The sequence below is a fragment of the Botryllus schlosseri genome, chromosome 11 (genome assembly GCF_051294905.1).
Source record: "Botryllus schlosseri isolate E-star chromosome 11, Bs_hap1, whole genome shotgun sequence".
NCBI lineage: Eukaryota > Metazoa > Chordata > Ascidiacea > Stolidobranchia > Styelidae > Botryllus > Botryllus schlosseri.
Window position 1 is genome coordinate 25735218 of NC_137246.1, and position 15156 is coordinate 25750373.

Here is a 15156-nt window from a genome sequence, read left to right on the forward strand (position 1 = left end):
TACTCTTTGGGATATCATTCATGTTTTACACACAGAAAACAACATAATTTTAGTTAGAACACAGCAAGATAATGTACGGCAACTCAGCATTCTTCCGGAATCCCAGTATGTACAATGTGAATGTGTAAAAGTAAAAAATCAATACAACCAACACCAACTTAAGAATAATATCTAAAAACATCGCGTGATGAAACTCAATTCGTAACAGGTCAACCGTGGTATGACCTCATGCATGATTGGTGACACAAGTGAAACTAACTACAAAGTGGAGATAATATTTGTTAACATTTGAAATCATTAATCCGATAAATTACCTACAAAGCATTGTGACAAATTTAATAGCAGTCAACGAATTATAATAGTAAAAACACATAACATGATTAATCTTGATTCAGATTGCCATTTGGATGAGAGTGGATATTCATTTAGCATGAAGTCAAGGTGATATCATCAGTTAGAATACTTTGTGGGTGGTGATAGCCCACACGACCCGACAAAATACATTTTTACACAAAGGCACTCATCAAGACAACCCTACTCGAATGCATATAATGTTGAAATGGTGCTGCATCAGATTGAGGCAGAATATATTCAATAACGAAAACAATAAAACAGCTGGACAAAGTCAACCAACAATATCAAGAAATGTACTACAGTAACACCATAATAATACGTATGTAGATACAAATCACCTTGTAGGAGCTATTAAGCGATAGCTGCCGACATTGCCTAATGCATCCGCAAACATCATTCTCTATTTACGTATGAAGTATCCATTGACTACAGAGGTAAAACTTTTTCACACAATGTGAAGCCAGCACAATCCTTTTGAAACATGATACACTTTAAATTCCATGCTTTGATAAGGGACTAGTCTACTCATATAGGCACCAAATGTCAAGTACCGTTCACAAGACGCAAACAGTTGAACTGTGTCAGGATTAAATCCATGTCACAGATGTATCAGAATAATTTCAATGCCTATCGGATAGAACAACTGATAAACTAGTAGGGTATCGCCGGTTTCAAACTTGATACAACTTCAGACATCATTCATCTCTAGGATTCACATGAAACAATCCGACAATACAAGACAAGAAGACATACGCGAGCGAATGCAGCTACAAATTGATAAATTATTTCTACAATGTCTGTGCAAGGAGTCCTTTTTCGAGGCTGTAACTTCACTTCTCAGCGTTGTCTTCCAAATATAGACAGAAATCCATAGCCGTTACAATCCCATACAAATGGCTACCAGTTCCACCTAAAATAAGATGAAATGCTGTAGAGAAACACCACCGAGCTTAACCACAGAGTGTAGAAATTTCAATCATTAATGACACCGTAATATCAATTGATATTTACGACAGGATACTTACCATCGGCATTCCCGGTGATTGTCAATGTATCACCATTACTGTTCACAGCGGCCATTTCACCTGCAATATATTCATTCAAAACTTACTCTCTTGTCAAGTAATCCATATTATATATATTTTATTGCGCAATGTTGCTGTGATGCAACAAGGCACAGAGAAGTTATATCCACACAGTCATGTAAATAAGATAAATCAGTAGATAGGGTATGTTTAGATTGAATTAAAAAAGGGCATTTAGATATATACATAGATAGATCAATATGTTAAACCAGCCTAGCTGCAATTATTCAAAGACAGGTTAAGATTATCACGGTATAGCCTAGGGGTATAGATATAATTCACTGTACTTGTTAACCTAACTATACATTTAAATTAGGAGTGTAAGTGTGATTTACAGCCACAACAGGCATACCATTCATTAATTAAAACAGCTTGCATCTAAAATCGAAAGTGAAATTGACTTTGGGGTATATTTTTGACCACTGAAACATACATAAAAGATGTGATATTTTCCATAATTTTAAAGTTGTTTTCGATACCAAATTTTCACCACAGAGGATGACCCTCGACCATGTTTCTCAATCAACACTTACATCGTAGTTCATTGTGAGTTACAATCACAAAATTGCTGTCTTCCAACATTACAGACAGCTTTCTGAGAGAGTCGGATCCAGAAATCTAAAAGAAACGTGGCCCAGGATTAGAACTTAAATCGAAATCATTTCAAGAGCAGCTAAAAGACATAACGTTGAAATCTAAGTAAAGTCAAATTCTAATACCTTTTTAAATCCGCGACTGCACATAGAGTTTTCCACAGTGTCCGTGAATCTGACTTTTCCCGAAGAGAGATTCACCATCAGTTTATTTAAAATAACGACCCCGGCCATAGTCCTGAAATACAACAATTGCTATTGCACAATCCCAGTAAATTACAATATTTTGATTCACCAAGGATAATCCCAGAATTATCAAAGATAAATCCGCTTCTACGGGTTGGAATGAATTCAAATTTGGTGTGAGTCGTTTTTTAAGGCAACCTAACGATTAAATCACGTAGCCAGAAAGATTCAGGAAAAAAAGTTATGTTTGAACAGCCCTAATGAGCATGCAACACTTGAGCTGTTGCGCATGTGATTCGAAGTTAGGGTTACACTAAGGGTCAATTTTGTGGTTATAAAGTCACATGCTCAAGTGACACATGATCATTTCTCGGTTTTCCTTATGCTGCATGCTCAAATGTGGGGCACCACGTCATATCTCCGTAGCATAAGAAGCACACTCAATATACCAAAGTCGATGTTCAGTTCGTATGTGCCATACAGTATGCAGAACAGGCACATAGTATACAGCTGCTGTGTTTTAGCTTAGCCACAGATATGTTACTACTGTGGATTATGCTACATTCCACTAGTATTGCAAAATGCAAATAGGCTCCTACCCATTCAGATTCACGACCGGGATTTGGTCGAACCCTTGTTGCTTCATTACGTCCAAAGCCTCTTGACACGACGTCGTCGGCAAGACTGTGACTGGAGTACTGGATTCCAACGCAGTAACGGGGAGGTCCCACCACCTGTTAAAGTTTCATTCTCATATCCAATGTCAAACTACCTGGCACCATGTCAATTGTATCAGTTGTAAATACATGAGACCAAAATTACCATCTGTTGCTGGTCTCACTTATTTATATCGATTTTAGACTATTTCAATTCCGCCAAATATATTTCGCCACTACTAAAATGCATATCGTCAAGACGGATCAATTGGTGAATACACTCACAGGTAGAAAATATGGAAAACTGGCCGACTTCAGGCATAACACAGATACTCTTGCAGATACAGAACCTCGAAATACAGTTGAATAATGTAGTCATGTTGAAATAAGCCCGAATAATTTCGGCTGAAACTCAGCAGGGGTAATCGTCATCAACTAGTGGCGATTTCAAAAGAGCTTTGTGTATCAACGTCATATTTGGTGAAAAGACTGTTCATATACTAAGTACTTTCTGAATCTCTGCTAGTCTCACGAGCATGAAATCTTGAATTGAACGCTCTCATATTCAAGAATTCATGCTGGTGACGTCATATTCTGTGATGCGATTGTTGATCCACAATGTTCTTTCCAATTCTCTACTAGTTGCTGACGATTACCCCCCGACGAGTTTCAGCCGAAAATATTCTGGTTCATTTCAATATGAATACACTATTCAATTGTATATTAGTCATAACGGTTCATTTCATCCTAAATTTGGAAGTCATGTCATTAGTAGCAATGGTAGTTCAAGCGACCGGCATCTATCTTACTAATATTGTCATTGAAAATCTATCTCTACGCCGCAAGATAACCTTACCATTCTCTATTTACTGGCTCTTCTTCCACAAATTCTCTTTCAATCATCCAGTTGTCCATCAAAAATCGTGTCCTATAAACGAAACGAATTAGAACCCAAAAATGCAAGGGCGAACAAGACTTGAGTTAGTTGTATTGATGATTTCTGTAGTATCGAATAGGACCGTCACACTTACATGTAATTCCTCACAGAGTCGGGAAGTATCACGACACACTTTTGGTCTTCTTCCAAGTCTCTGCAAAGTTCGACGGCCGCATGAATATTGGCCCCACTGCTACCACCTGGAATTGAAATAAAAATAATGATGATTCGAGATAAAACATCGGCCCGCTGTTTGGGAGCAATCTGAGACAGCATTGGCCATCTTTTCAATTAAAAAAACACCTGTCTCAAGCAAATTACCATGATTTAACTCCAGCAAACGTTATGTAAACCACTAATTCTAAATTACTAGAAATGAAACCAGCGTGGATCAGAATAAGCATCAAGGATTTAAGATTTACGACGTGTTGCAATTGTTCAGACAGACACAATGAAACTGATAGACAGAGAAGAAACTATCACGATTTAATGATTTCTATCATAAAATATTTGGAGGAAGTAAATTATAGTATTTCATAGTAAATGAAAAATTTGCTCGTCAGATCAAGTCATTCAACGGCAGGGGCTAGTTATAGCAGCCTTAAAACGTGAATTATCTAAAATTGATATCATCATATATTTTATAACGGGCTTACCGCAGAGGAGTCCCTCCTCTTTGATCAGTCTTCTTGCCATAATGAAAGAGTCTTTGTCTGTGGTTTTGAACCATTGGTCAATGACCGATCTGTAATAACAAGGACCAATGATGCCATGCCAATGAGCTCATGGCAGAAGCAGCCAAAGTAGTATCCCCAAAAAACTTTCTACTTCTACAAAATCCAAATTGGAAAAATTAAGCAGTTTTTCCTTAACATATCGACTTCAGCAACCAGCGCAAGTCTGTAAAACTTACTCGAGTATTCCAGAAAGTAAAAGTACTTCATTACTGACAACATGTAGCTAGCGATCAGTAGTTCTACGAATCTCACAAACTCTCAATGTATAAAGTCAACATAAAGAACGAATTCTAAGCTACAAACCGGTCGAGAGCTGTCGGGATGAAGTCGTGTCCCATTCCTTCCATTTCATAGCCCCGGACTTTAGTCACGTTAATGTTGTCCGGCTGCGCGATGATGGAGCCAAAAGGATCGACTCCGACCACCTACAGAAAAGATCAGTCTAAAATCTTGCTTGGTAACTTTTTTTGGGGGATTCCGGGGATTCACCGATTAGATTGTTGGTTTGCCTAAAAAATGTGGCACATCAAATTTGGTACAATTCCAACCAGTACAAACCACCGCAGCACCGATTGAAAGTATTAAATTTTTTTCAAATTTCACTGTCAACCCCATGAAATTGTTAAGTTGTATGCAAAAATGATGCAAAAGAAATTTGACACAATTCCAACCACTAGAAGTGGAGTTATCCGAGTTTTTCATCAATAACTCACCATCGATGCTATTTTTGCAAATCCAAAACTTTCAACTGCAATAACTTCGCTTCTACCGGTCGGAAGTGAAAAAAAATTGTTACGCATCGTTCTTCAAAGCAACTCAACATTTTCAAGGCGCTGACAGTAAAATTTGGTTTGAATTGAGCCAAATTTGGTGTGCGGCGTTTTTTAGGCAATCCAACAATATATTCAGTGAATCCTCGGAATCAGTAAAAAGGTATTTTTGAACTACCCTAGTGAATATGTTTTAGACTACTTCCAATTCTACTCAAGTTATTTTAGGGAAAACTGGTTACTGTTGTGTGAAGTAAAAATTAGTTTTCGCTGTCATACGATCTGGTCAAAATAGCCCCCAGCGCCGATCAACAGCCCCAAGTATGCTCTGGTGACTCGACTTGACTAGAGTCATTTTCTCAAAATACTGAAAATGACTCGAGTCCATTTGTGTATTAACTCGACTTGTACTCGAGTCATTGCGCAGGACTTCAGATTCAGACCACCAATACCTACACTTCGTGGTAATTTCGATAAATAATTCAGTTACCACACCATAGGCATTTCGTCCATTAGTACTGATGGTTTAAAAAGCGACCAGAAACCGTTAAAAGTGAGGAAAATTAGTATATTTTGATTGCGAAGCATTTGATATCACCAAGCAGAGTTGTAAAAAGTGGGTTTAACAAGACTTTAACTCGAATCTGAACAGTCAACACAATGACTTGGACTCGAACTCAAGTCATAACACTATGACTCCGACAGTGACTTGACTCGGTGGTGAATTGAAAATGACTCGACTTGATTCGAGTAAAACCTATGAAAGTGCGATTGACTTGTGACTCGTAACTTGATTACAACCCTGGCTGATACTACTGCCAAACTCTGGAAATCAACGATCCCTACCTGACATTTCGGGCACTTTTCCTTCATCTTTCTGCCAATACCCGAAATCGTTCCGCCCGTACCGGTGCCGGCGACGACCATGTCGAGACTCCCTGTCAAAACACACGCGCACATCTAATACTTGAATGCACTTGTAAAATGTGGACGGCCTGAGAAGAGCGTCTGTTACCTCCACACTGCTCCAAAATCTCTTCTGCGGTTGTGTCATAATGGGCTACTGGATTTCCAGACGTAACATACTGAAAACGATGCCAATAATCCAATAAAAGGAGTAGCAATATGCCAGGGATGACCCGGAAGATATAAGGAAAGAATAATGGTTGAAGACAATTCATAGTATACAATTGAATAATATATTAATATCGAAATAAAGCCATCATCACTCATATGGGGTAATAGTCAAGAGCTAGAAGAGAATTGAAAAAACATTTTATATCAACAATTGTATTACCATATATGACGTTACCGGCATGAAAATTCATATTCGGTGATACGATTGTTGAGCTACGAAGACCTTTCAATTCTCCACTAGTTTCTGATAATTACCCCCGACGAGTGATAGGTTTATTTTGCTGTATGTTATTCAATTATATACTGAAGTTTCATACCTCGGAGATTCAGTTCACAGTATGAAACACGGGTAGGCAAAAGCAGTGCAAGACTCAAGAATGAAGAAGAAACAGAATTTGTTCGACTGAGGGAATTTAATTTTTGTGGGAATATAGAGAATGATGCAAAAATGAGCAATACCAAAAGCAAATTGTCATAGCGAAGACTTTCACTAGATGCACGGGACAATTTTCAAGAAATCTTCGAAAATCCAGCAATTTCGAGAAGGTCAATGTTCAAAGCCACTGGAATTTGAATTTTCCTTATCATTCATTTGATTATACTTCCGAATTCATTATTTGCAAACATTATTCAAATTGATGAATAAACCACTCGATGAAGCGATGCATATAATTTTGTTCGGTCAACGTTATGCGCTGTATTTTAAAATGCGTTTCGAAACCTTCAGATTGAATGGCTTAGGAAATACGAAAGCAAGAGAGAAAAAGGCAGGACATCCCCGGCGTCGAGAAAGACGATGAAAACACATAAAGGCGACATTATGACATAGTCACGCACATACAAACTACTACTGACATCGACATCCGTAAGGTAATGGAGATATTTATACCTGTTGAAGCACGATGGAATTCTCTATTTCCGTTTGCAAACGATACGCGGTTCGAACGTGCGAGTCTGGCATGTGAACTTTCGCGGCACTGGGCGTGCGCACGATTTCAGCGCCGAGAGCGTTCATGATATGAATCTGTTACGCAATAACATACAATCAGACTCGGACAGACGGGTCAGTAATGATTTGCTTTTTTAAAGTAGGCCTACTCCAATAGGTTTTGACTATACTTGCACTACTTGAGTAGTTGTGTATTCAGATTACGTTCACTTCTATCGCTACAATTATTCTGAATCGAGTCAAGTATTCGAGTATCACTCATTATGCCGTCACAACAGTGTGAATGATGTGGAAACTACAAATATGATCCTTTGACGCAACCATAAATAATTTAATGCCAGTTTGACATCACATTAAAGATTTTTAGGTACTTTTCAACCATGCCCAGTTCATTGCACTTTGTGATAATGTTCCGGGTTGATCACGAGTTCAAAGATATGTCATTTCCACTAGCCTGTGCAGTTTTGTACTACATATATCACATGGTGAGATTCGACCAATCGAAATATATAGCCTTCCACAGTGGAAAATAGTATCAAAAATATAGTTCTCGTAGATAAATTAACCCTTTGTAGCAAGGAACGTACGATTTCAGTACTCGAAAAAATCATCTCTAGCTTCTCGACTGAAAATCTGAAATCATTAGAATTAATACTCGATTCAGATTCGGGTGCTCTAATCATTGTGCCCAACCCTAATGATATCGTGTGAATCCAGAACGGCCAGATTACTCGTCATTCTCGCGAATTGGAGCAGTTACGAAATGAAAAATCATAGTAATGTTGCAATCAATCCAGAATAACGAAGGCCGAAGGCCACTTAGTTGGGTTCGACGGGTCGTATTTCTGCATGCAACACGCCAGTAGATTATTTGGAGTGTCTAACAAATATTAGTTTACTAAAAATAGATCGTACCTTTTCTTCGCTCATTCTATCGGGAATTACGATAACGCATCGGTACCCTTTCACGGCTGCAACGAGTGCAAGACCAATACCTGAACCAAAAAGAAACATATCAAGTACATCGCTAATTGCAAAAACGAATTAACATCATCACAAATTCAGCATCATTCTGTAAGTCATCATAATGATTTGTGTTACAATTTTTATCGCATCAATATACTGCAATAATTGCAAAGCAGTAAAAAAACAGAAAGGATTCGAAACGATTTGGTGAAGAAAATCAATCAAGCTTAAGAGGTGATCAGAGTTGTCAGTGGTGCTGCCACTACACAATTACAAATAGGAGAAGAGATGTTCAAGAATTGTGAAAATTAAGGTAGAAGTAGAACATGACATGTCTTAAAAGTACTAAGTAGTTAATCGATGGTGGATAATGCAATAATGACGCTACAAATAGGTACAATCCTCAAAAATATATGCTGCAGTTATTGTTATTGTGATAGCAGACAAAAGTGATGAAAACTTATTCCAAAACTATTTCCCACTTTAAAAAATGAAAATACAAGAAGAAAATAGTAGGAAGTGTAAGTAGTATGAAAATAAAACCACTCGACGTGACTTGAGTAGGAATAGGACATTATCTATTTTTGTCCTTGATGTTTTGCGGCATATACATCAACTCATGATATACATATACACGATCTGTGCATAAGCATACCATGAGTGCATGATGTTGTATATATGCCGCTGGACAAGGAAGGTGCAGATATAACCTTGAGTAACCACTCCAAGTGGCTAAAACCTAAACAACTAGAAGTACTTTGTAAGTCAATGTTGGCATAAGTCCAGTTAACCAAGGTCTCATTTCAGAGCTCTAAAGCCTTACCTGTGTTTCCGGATGTTGGCTCGATGATTGTGTATCCAGGTTTCAAGCGACCGTCGCGTTCCGCATCTTCGATCATTCGCATCGCGATTCTGTCTTTCACAGAGCCGCCAGGATTCATGTATTCACATTTTGCATCTGTAACGGGATGCAGAACACGTTTAAAATCAAAACACACGATACAAGAGACTGCTGGAAGTTCAAAGCTTGGATATGCAATTGAATAATTATCAAATTGAAATAAAAACGAATATTTTCTGCTGACACTTGTCAAAATCAGAAACAATCAAGTCTGTGTCAACAGGAGTTTGTGTACCATCTACAGCAAGTACATGACCTTGAGCGCTCCCCGGTTATTCGAAATTTCATGCCATGATAGCGCAAATGAAAGATTGCTTTGTAACTTACAGAGTTCACATTTCAGCCCTTCTGCTTTTTCAATACGAGCCAATCGTACAAGTGGTGTATCGCCGACGGAATCCAAAATCGATTGGAAGGCTGACCGGTTGTCGTTTGACCTGAAATAGAATAATCTTAGAAAGTCTTGAAGGTACAGAACTTCAATATACAATTGAATGATGCATTTGTATTGAATTTCTTCAAATAACCAAGGGGAACAACAGATGGCTCAACCTCAGGGTACTATTTTTAAATTTGAACTCAAAATGAACCAATTTATACCAAATATTCTTAATACACTGTTCAAAGATAATCAAGAAGATAACAAATTTAAACTCAAGATTTATTTAGGATATCACATTAATTTTAAAACCATATCTGACATCTGTGATTCATTAATTTCTCTATTGTATGTTGATACTTGATTGCAAAATACTGGATTACAAAGACAAGTAGTATAAAATGCACTGATCCACCAGTATGTCGCAATATTGAAACGTGATGTTAGCTCAACTCCTTATTTAGATTACCGGGACATCTATTAAGCAAACAATCCGTTCAAACAAACTGAAAATTAAACAATGAGGAAATTATCTCTTGCGGGGAGCAGTTACATTAAAGCATGTCGCAATCACGTGTTTAGCAGAGAGTCTGCTATCTTCAAGTTAAATATTACCTTTGTAAACACAAGTCGTATTTGCACTAGCTTAGCAAAGCCTGAAGATAGAGTTTATACAGTTGCGTCAATCCAATATACAGATGGCAGACATATCACCTACTCGAAGAAAAATCAATATGTAATAATGCATGTTTTTGCATCTCCTCGTAATACCGACTTCCACACAGATTTAAGGAGGGAGCAAAATAGAATTGATTACACAGACAGGAAAGCTAACAAGTTTTAAGGAGATGCTACCGCACTGCAATATTTTCTCATGCAGTTTAAATAAACCATTTCCTCTCGCGATTACATGTGGTTGTCTGCGGGATTGATTAGGAATCAAGTCCAGACATGATGACATAGCGAATGACATAGCGAATGATCGCTACATGGTTCGTCAGATGTTACCAAAGACAAACTTATCAATACTTGTCAGTCTGATTGACCTTGTAAAAAAAGCAACACCAACTAAGTCCCATCAAACATACAACTCATATCGGCAAAAAATCTGAAACCGGTAGTGGGCAGCCCGCAAGAGCATATTTGGAGTTCAATCCACACCGGAGTTTATACAAGCACACGAGAGATAGAGAAAGAGATTTTATCTTCCACTATCAGATGTCTTTTTGCAGCACTCACGTTCTGTAATGCACATGGGGCGACTTCTCCGTTGTGCCGAGATGCCAGGTACATTTCCGGGGACAATCAGGTCGGACCCAGAAAGGTTCGGTCTAAAAAATAAAAAGATCAGTACCAGAAATACAAAGTAATACTAACATTGTTAATATCAAATGACATCAATTGTTTCAATCACCATAAACATTATAATAGTGTACGAAAATAACTTCAGTCTCACTCCGTATGAGTCACATCGAAGTACTCAACTAGTGCCACCTGATGCACGGAAAAATCCGTTTTGTTAAATCTGATTTTGTTAACTCTACTCTACTCAGATATTCCCTACATCAACGCAACAGACATGTGATTTAGTATCATTTGTTCAAGAAGTTAGACCGTCACAGATTTTTATTCCTAACTACTGTGCTAGACCAGTATCACTCTAACATACCTTTCGTAACGGCCAGTCGATAGTTTGGCTACGAGACTTGAAGTGAAATACAGTAACATTAGCTTAGCGGAGGAGCGCCCTGGACACGCGGACTGTCATGTTATAAATCACTAACCAGATTACATGCGTAGCGCACTGCTTATTTTGCACCCTGATTGATGCTATCTTACCACTCCATTGACTCCATTTGTGCGCGGACATCCGTTGCGGGCTACCTTTCCGTTGTAGGCATTCCCGTTTGGATGTCCATTGCCATTGCTCACCGGCCCTCCATTCATAGACACCTTGCCATTGCTAATGGGACATCCGTTCGTCGATCCATTGCCATTCATTGTGATTACGCCGTTGGACATTTTCGAATTTGATTAACTGAAACATGCAAATATAAGCCGCAATTAATATACAACAGCAACCTGTAGTTCTCTATCTCGGATATGCCAGCTGATAATTTCGCGTGTTTTTTTCATGTCTACATCCTTTCATGAGGTGCACTGGCCGAGTATGAAGATTCTTCTTGGACAACTGTCCCTTATACAGCGCAACGTTTTTTGTTCGCGAATGTACAACGTGCTTTATTGCATCACGCCATTTGAGATCTTTAGCAAATATATGAATATTTCATAATCAAACTTTGCTAAAAGTGGACGCGGAAATGCACCTTCAGCGAAAATATCTAAACCAGGCACGCCTCGCTTATTAATTACTGACGAATCTACGAATGCAATTTTCTTTGAGGGTTTGGCATTGTAACTCGGTCAATAAAAGCTTAAATTTTGACTGCTGTTGGTTGCAAATGACTTCTAGACTAATGCTACCCGATTATGATGCTTGCATCCACATGTCACCACCGCTAATGCCATCGGCAATGTTACGTTGTAAAGTCATTTAGAGTAGAGGCAATCATTCTCACGATAAAATATGACTGAACGGATTTTTCCATACGTAAAACGCGTGGCATTAGGATTTTGCAAAACCGGCGCTCGTGTCTGATTGGTTTATAGCGGACACGGGCGTTGCAAACCCCGCCCACGCGAACGAGTCTAGGCAGTGGAAAGCTACCCCGTTTTTTCCGTAGCGCGCAAAAGAAACCGGGCCTGCTGACGATGTGGCGCTCGAACTACATGCAGACAAAATATATTTGACAACGATTCCGTTTATTTACAGGAATAATATATTTTGAAACATTTTTCGTCGCGTTAACTGCGACAAAATCTGATTCTGAGTTCGACAAATATTGTTGCTGCAATCTCACTGTTGATTATGATTATGATGACATAGCGTCAAGTTCGTTTTGCAACATAGTTCTCTTGCCTTTACAAAGTAGTCTCTCAAATTTATTGCATTTATATTCATTCGTCACTGATTGCCGAATATGGAAATTAAATCGGTATTGTGACAGTAGTACTAGATAGTCGCAGTTCAATTCCCAAGTTTTTTTCAAAGTAATTCAAATTCGAATCTAATCTGCATCGGAGTAACTGACCAGACGAACTGTATTAACCGCAATCAGAATAGGGATGACCCAGAGAAAGAGAGAGAGGAAGTCAAAATGTCAATCAAGACAGTCACGTGTCAGGCGCGTGTTTCGAAGCCACCTGTCTCATGCAGTTCTCGACAAACAGACAAGTCTTTTTCAAGCGGTGAAGTGCTTGCGTACGTTGCGGAGATCGCATTCGGCACGCGTTCGGAAATTGCGCAATCCCAGACGGGCATTTGTCAATCTGTTGCTGTGTCGTGATTTCTTGTCGTTTCGAAATCTCGCTGCCATGGGTGACAGCTGCGCCGAACTTGTCTGACACTGCAGGGCAAAGATCATCTCCGCTAAATTGCATACACAGCTAGACAGCCCTCAAGTTTACCGGACCACGACCTGACATATCGACCTTTCCGTCACGTGCCCCCTCATTTTGTCGCTTGTTCTTTTGTATTATTTTATTTTATTGCTCATTCAGTGTGCAATGAGCATGGCTACTCTTTATATCGCTAGGCCAAGGTGGGTGTCTGATTGCGAAGACTACTCCAAGTCGTTTCGACACCTTCCTATCTTTTCATTGTATCGCAATCTTGGGGTGTTTAGAATCGATGAAATCATTAATAATAAACTGAAACTGATACAGCATGGCGCAGATGTAACACCGACATCGTCGACAGAATTATAGGTCCCTGATCTCGGCTCCTCAACAACACGGCATAGTCAACAGCAAGACATCTGTATACGGTAGAAACTGTAGAAGTGTAGATACTTGCGTGATTGCGTCCCTGTAGTACGATGCCCTCAATGTCTCTCAATGCCCTGTTTTATTCATTTATGCATTTTTTCCGTGATGCTGTGTTCTTTATTTGTTTTTTCTACATTTGTATTTTTGATGAAATATTCATATTGAAATAAAGCCGAATATTTTCGGATGACACTCAGGGGTAATCGCGTCAGCAACTAGTAAAGAATTGAAGATAACTTTGCATGTCATTGTTGTATCATTGTTTATTTCTGTTAGTTAATATAAAGCTTTGAGGGTTTCGACTTCTGCAATGTGACGCACTAGGTCTGGTTGACTCGGCTTCGGTGACTCCGTTATATTATATTTGCAGGGTTGACAAATAAAGCTTCTCTCTCTCTCTCTCTCTGGCTGCGAATTTCGCAATATCATAACTTCCAGACACCGCATGGCACAGTGACTTCATTACATTGCTAACCGTTAAAGACCAAGGTGGGTCTTTGATTCAAAGACTATCATTTCGACACCTCCCTGTCTTTTCGTTATATCGCAGTCTTGCTGTGTGGTGAAATGATGAAATTATTAATCGGCTGACCTGAACTCTCACAGTGTCCACACGCATACTTCATTGCCAAAATGCTAAGGGATAAATTTGCCTGCATCATTGAAGAACTTAAATGATCTCACTTTTTTAACACCACCTGTCCTGGTACGTTATCCCTTGTGACATTTAATTTGGTGTACGAGCCTCTTTTTATATGACAAAGGCCAATGCGCAGGGTCAATGTCCCTCAAATTTCAACGACTACTTCACCTCGTAGACAAAAGCGCACAAGTACAGCACACGCGCGTCAACGAAGAACAACTACCATATGATCAGGACTGACTACAAGAAAACGCATTGCTCTATCAAGTATGCCGGACCCCAATTGTGGAACAGCATCTCGCCGGCTATCCGACAGTCGTCGAGCATGTCCGCATTCAAGTCGAAATACAAGCAATTTCTTCTAAATCAATACTAGCCAGTCTTCAGGATTACTGGACCACGACCTAACATCGACCTCGCCCTCCGCCACATGCCACCTCATTTCGTCGCTTGCGTCTTATAGTCTGTGCATAATCTTTCATTCAGTGTGCTGTGCATGCCTCTTATTTACTTCGCCTAGGCTAAGGTGGGTGTCTGATCTTAAAGGCTACTGCAGGTTGTTTCGACACCTTCCTATCTTTTCATTGTATCGCAGTCTTGTGATGTTTTGAAACGATGAAAATATTAATAAACCTGATTGATTGATGATTATATTTGGCATATGCCAAAAATAGCGTATATTTGGCATTTGTTTAGGTTTTATTTGTGGTAGTTTTGGCATCGCCATGAATTCATATTTGTATACCCAATTTAAACACATAAACGCATTAGTTCGGCCTTTCATATCCAACGAAAGCCACAAAACGTGCAGTACTGCTTGGCGACTGAGGCGTTTTGCACTATGTATGTTCAATTGTACATTAATGCAACTATATCCGTATTGTCCAACGTGACACAGCCTATCAGTGACGGAACCGTGCGGACATTTTTCGTTGCAAGGTAAAAGTGAAAGGAATTATATACACAATTACACAC

At 39.0% G+C, this 15156-nt stretch overlaps 1 protein-coding gene across 1 annotated transcript; it reads right to left on the reverse strand.

Annotated features, from left to right (window-relative positions):
* Positions 1 to 5: 5 nt before the first annotated feature.
* On the reverse strand, positions 6 to 11646 carry LOC145450417 (cystathionine beta-synthase-like). The gene is made up of 17 exons (XM_080328943.1): positions 11490 to 11646; positions 10890 to 10981; positions 9599 to 9708; positions 9194 to 9328; positions 8320 to 8399; positions 7345 to 7479; positions 6334 to 6403; positions 6165 to 6256; positions 4852 to 4973; positions 4468 to 4556; positions 3906 to 4011; positions 3731 to 3802; positions 2818 to 2952; positions 2159 to 2270; positions 1973 to 2057; positions 1380 to 1439; positions 6 to 1264 (listed from the first exon to the last, which is right to left on the reverse strand). Exons 1-17 carry the CDS (start codon positions 11595 to 11597, stop codon positions 1185 to 1187), a joined length of 1683 nt encoding a protein of 560 aa, XP_080185069.1. The 5' UTR covers positions 11598 to 11646; the 3' UTR covers positions 6 to 1184.
* Positions 11647 to 15156: the final 3510 nt, after the last annotated feature.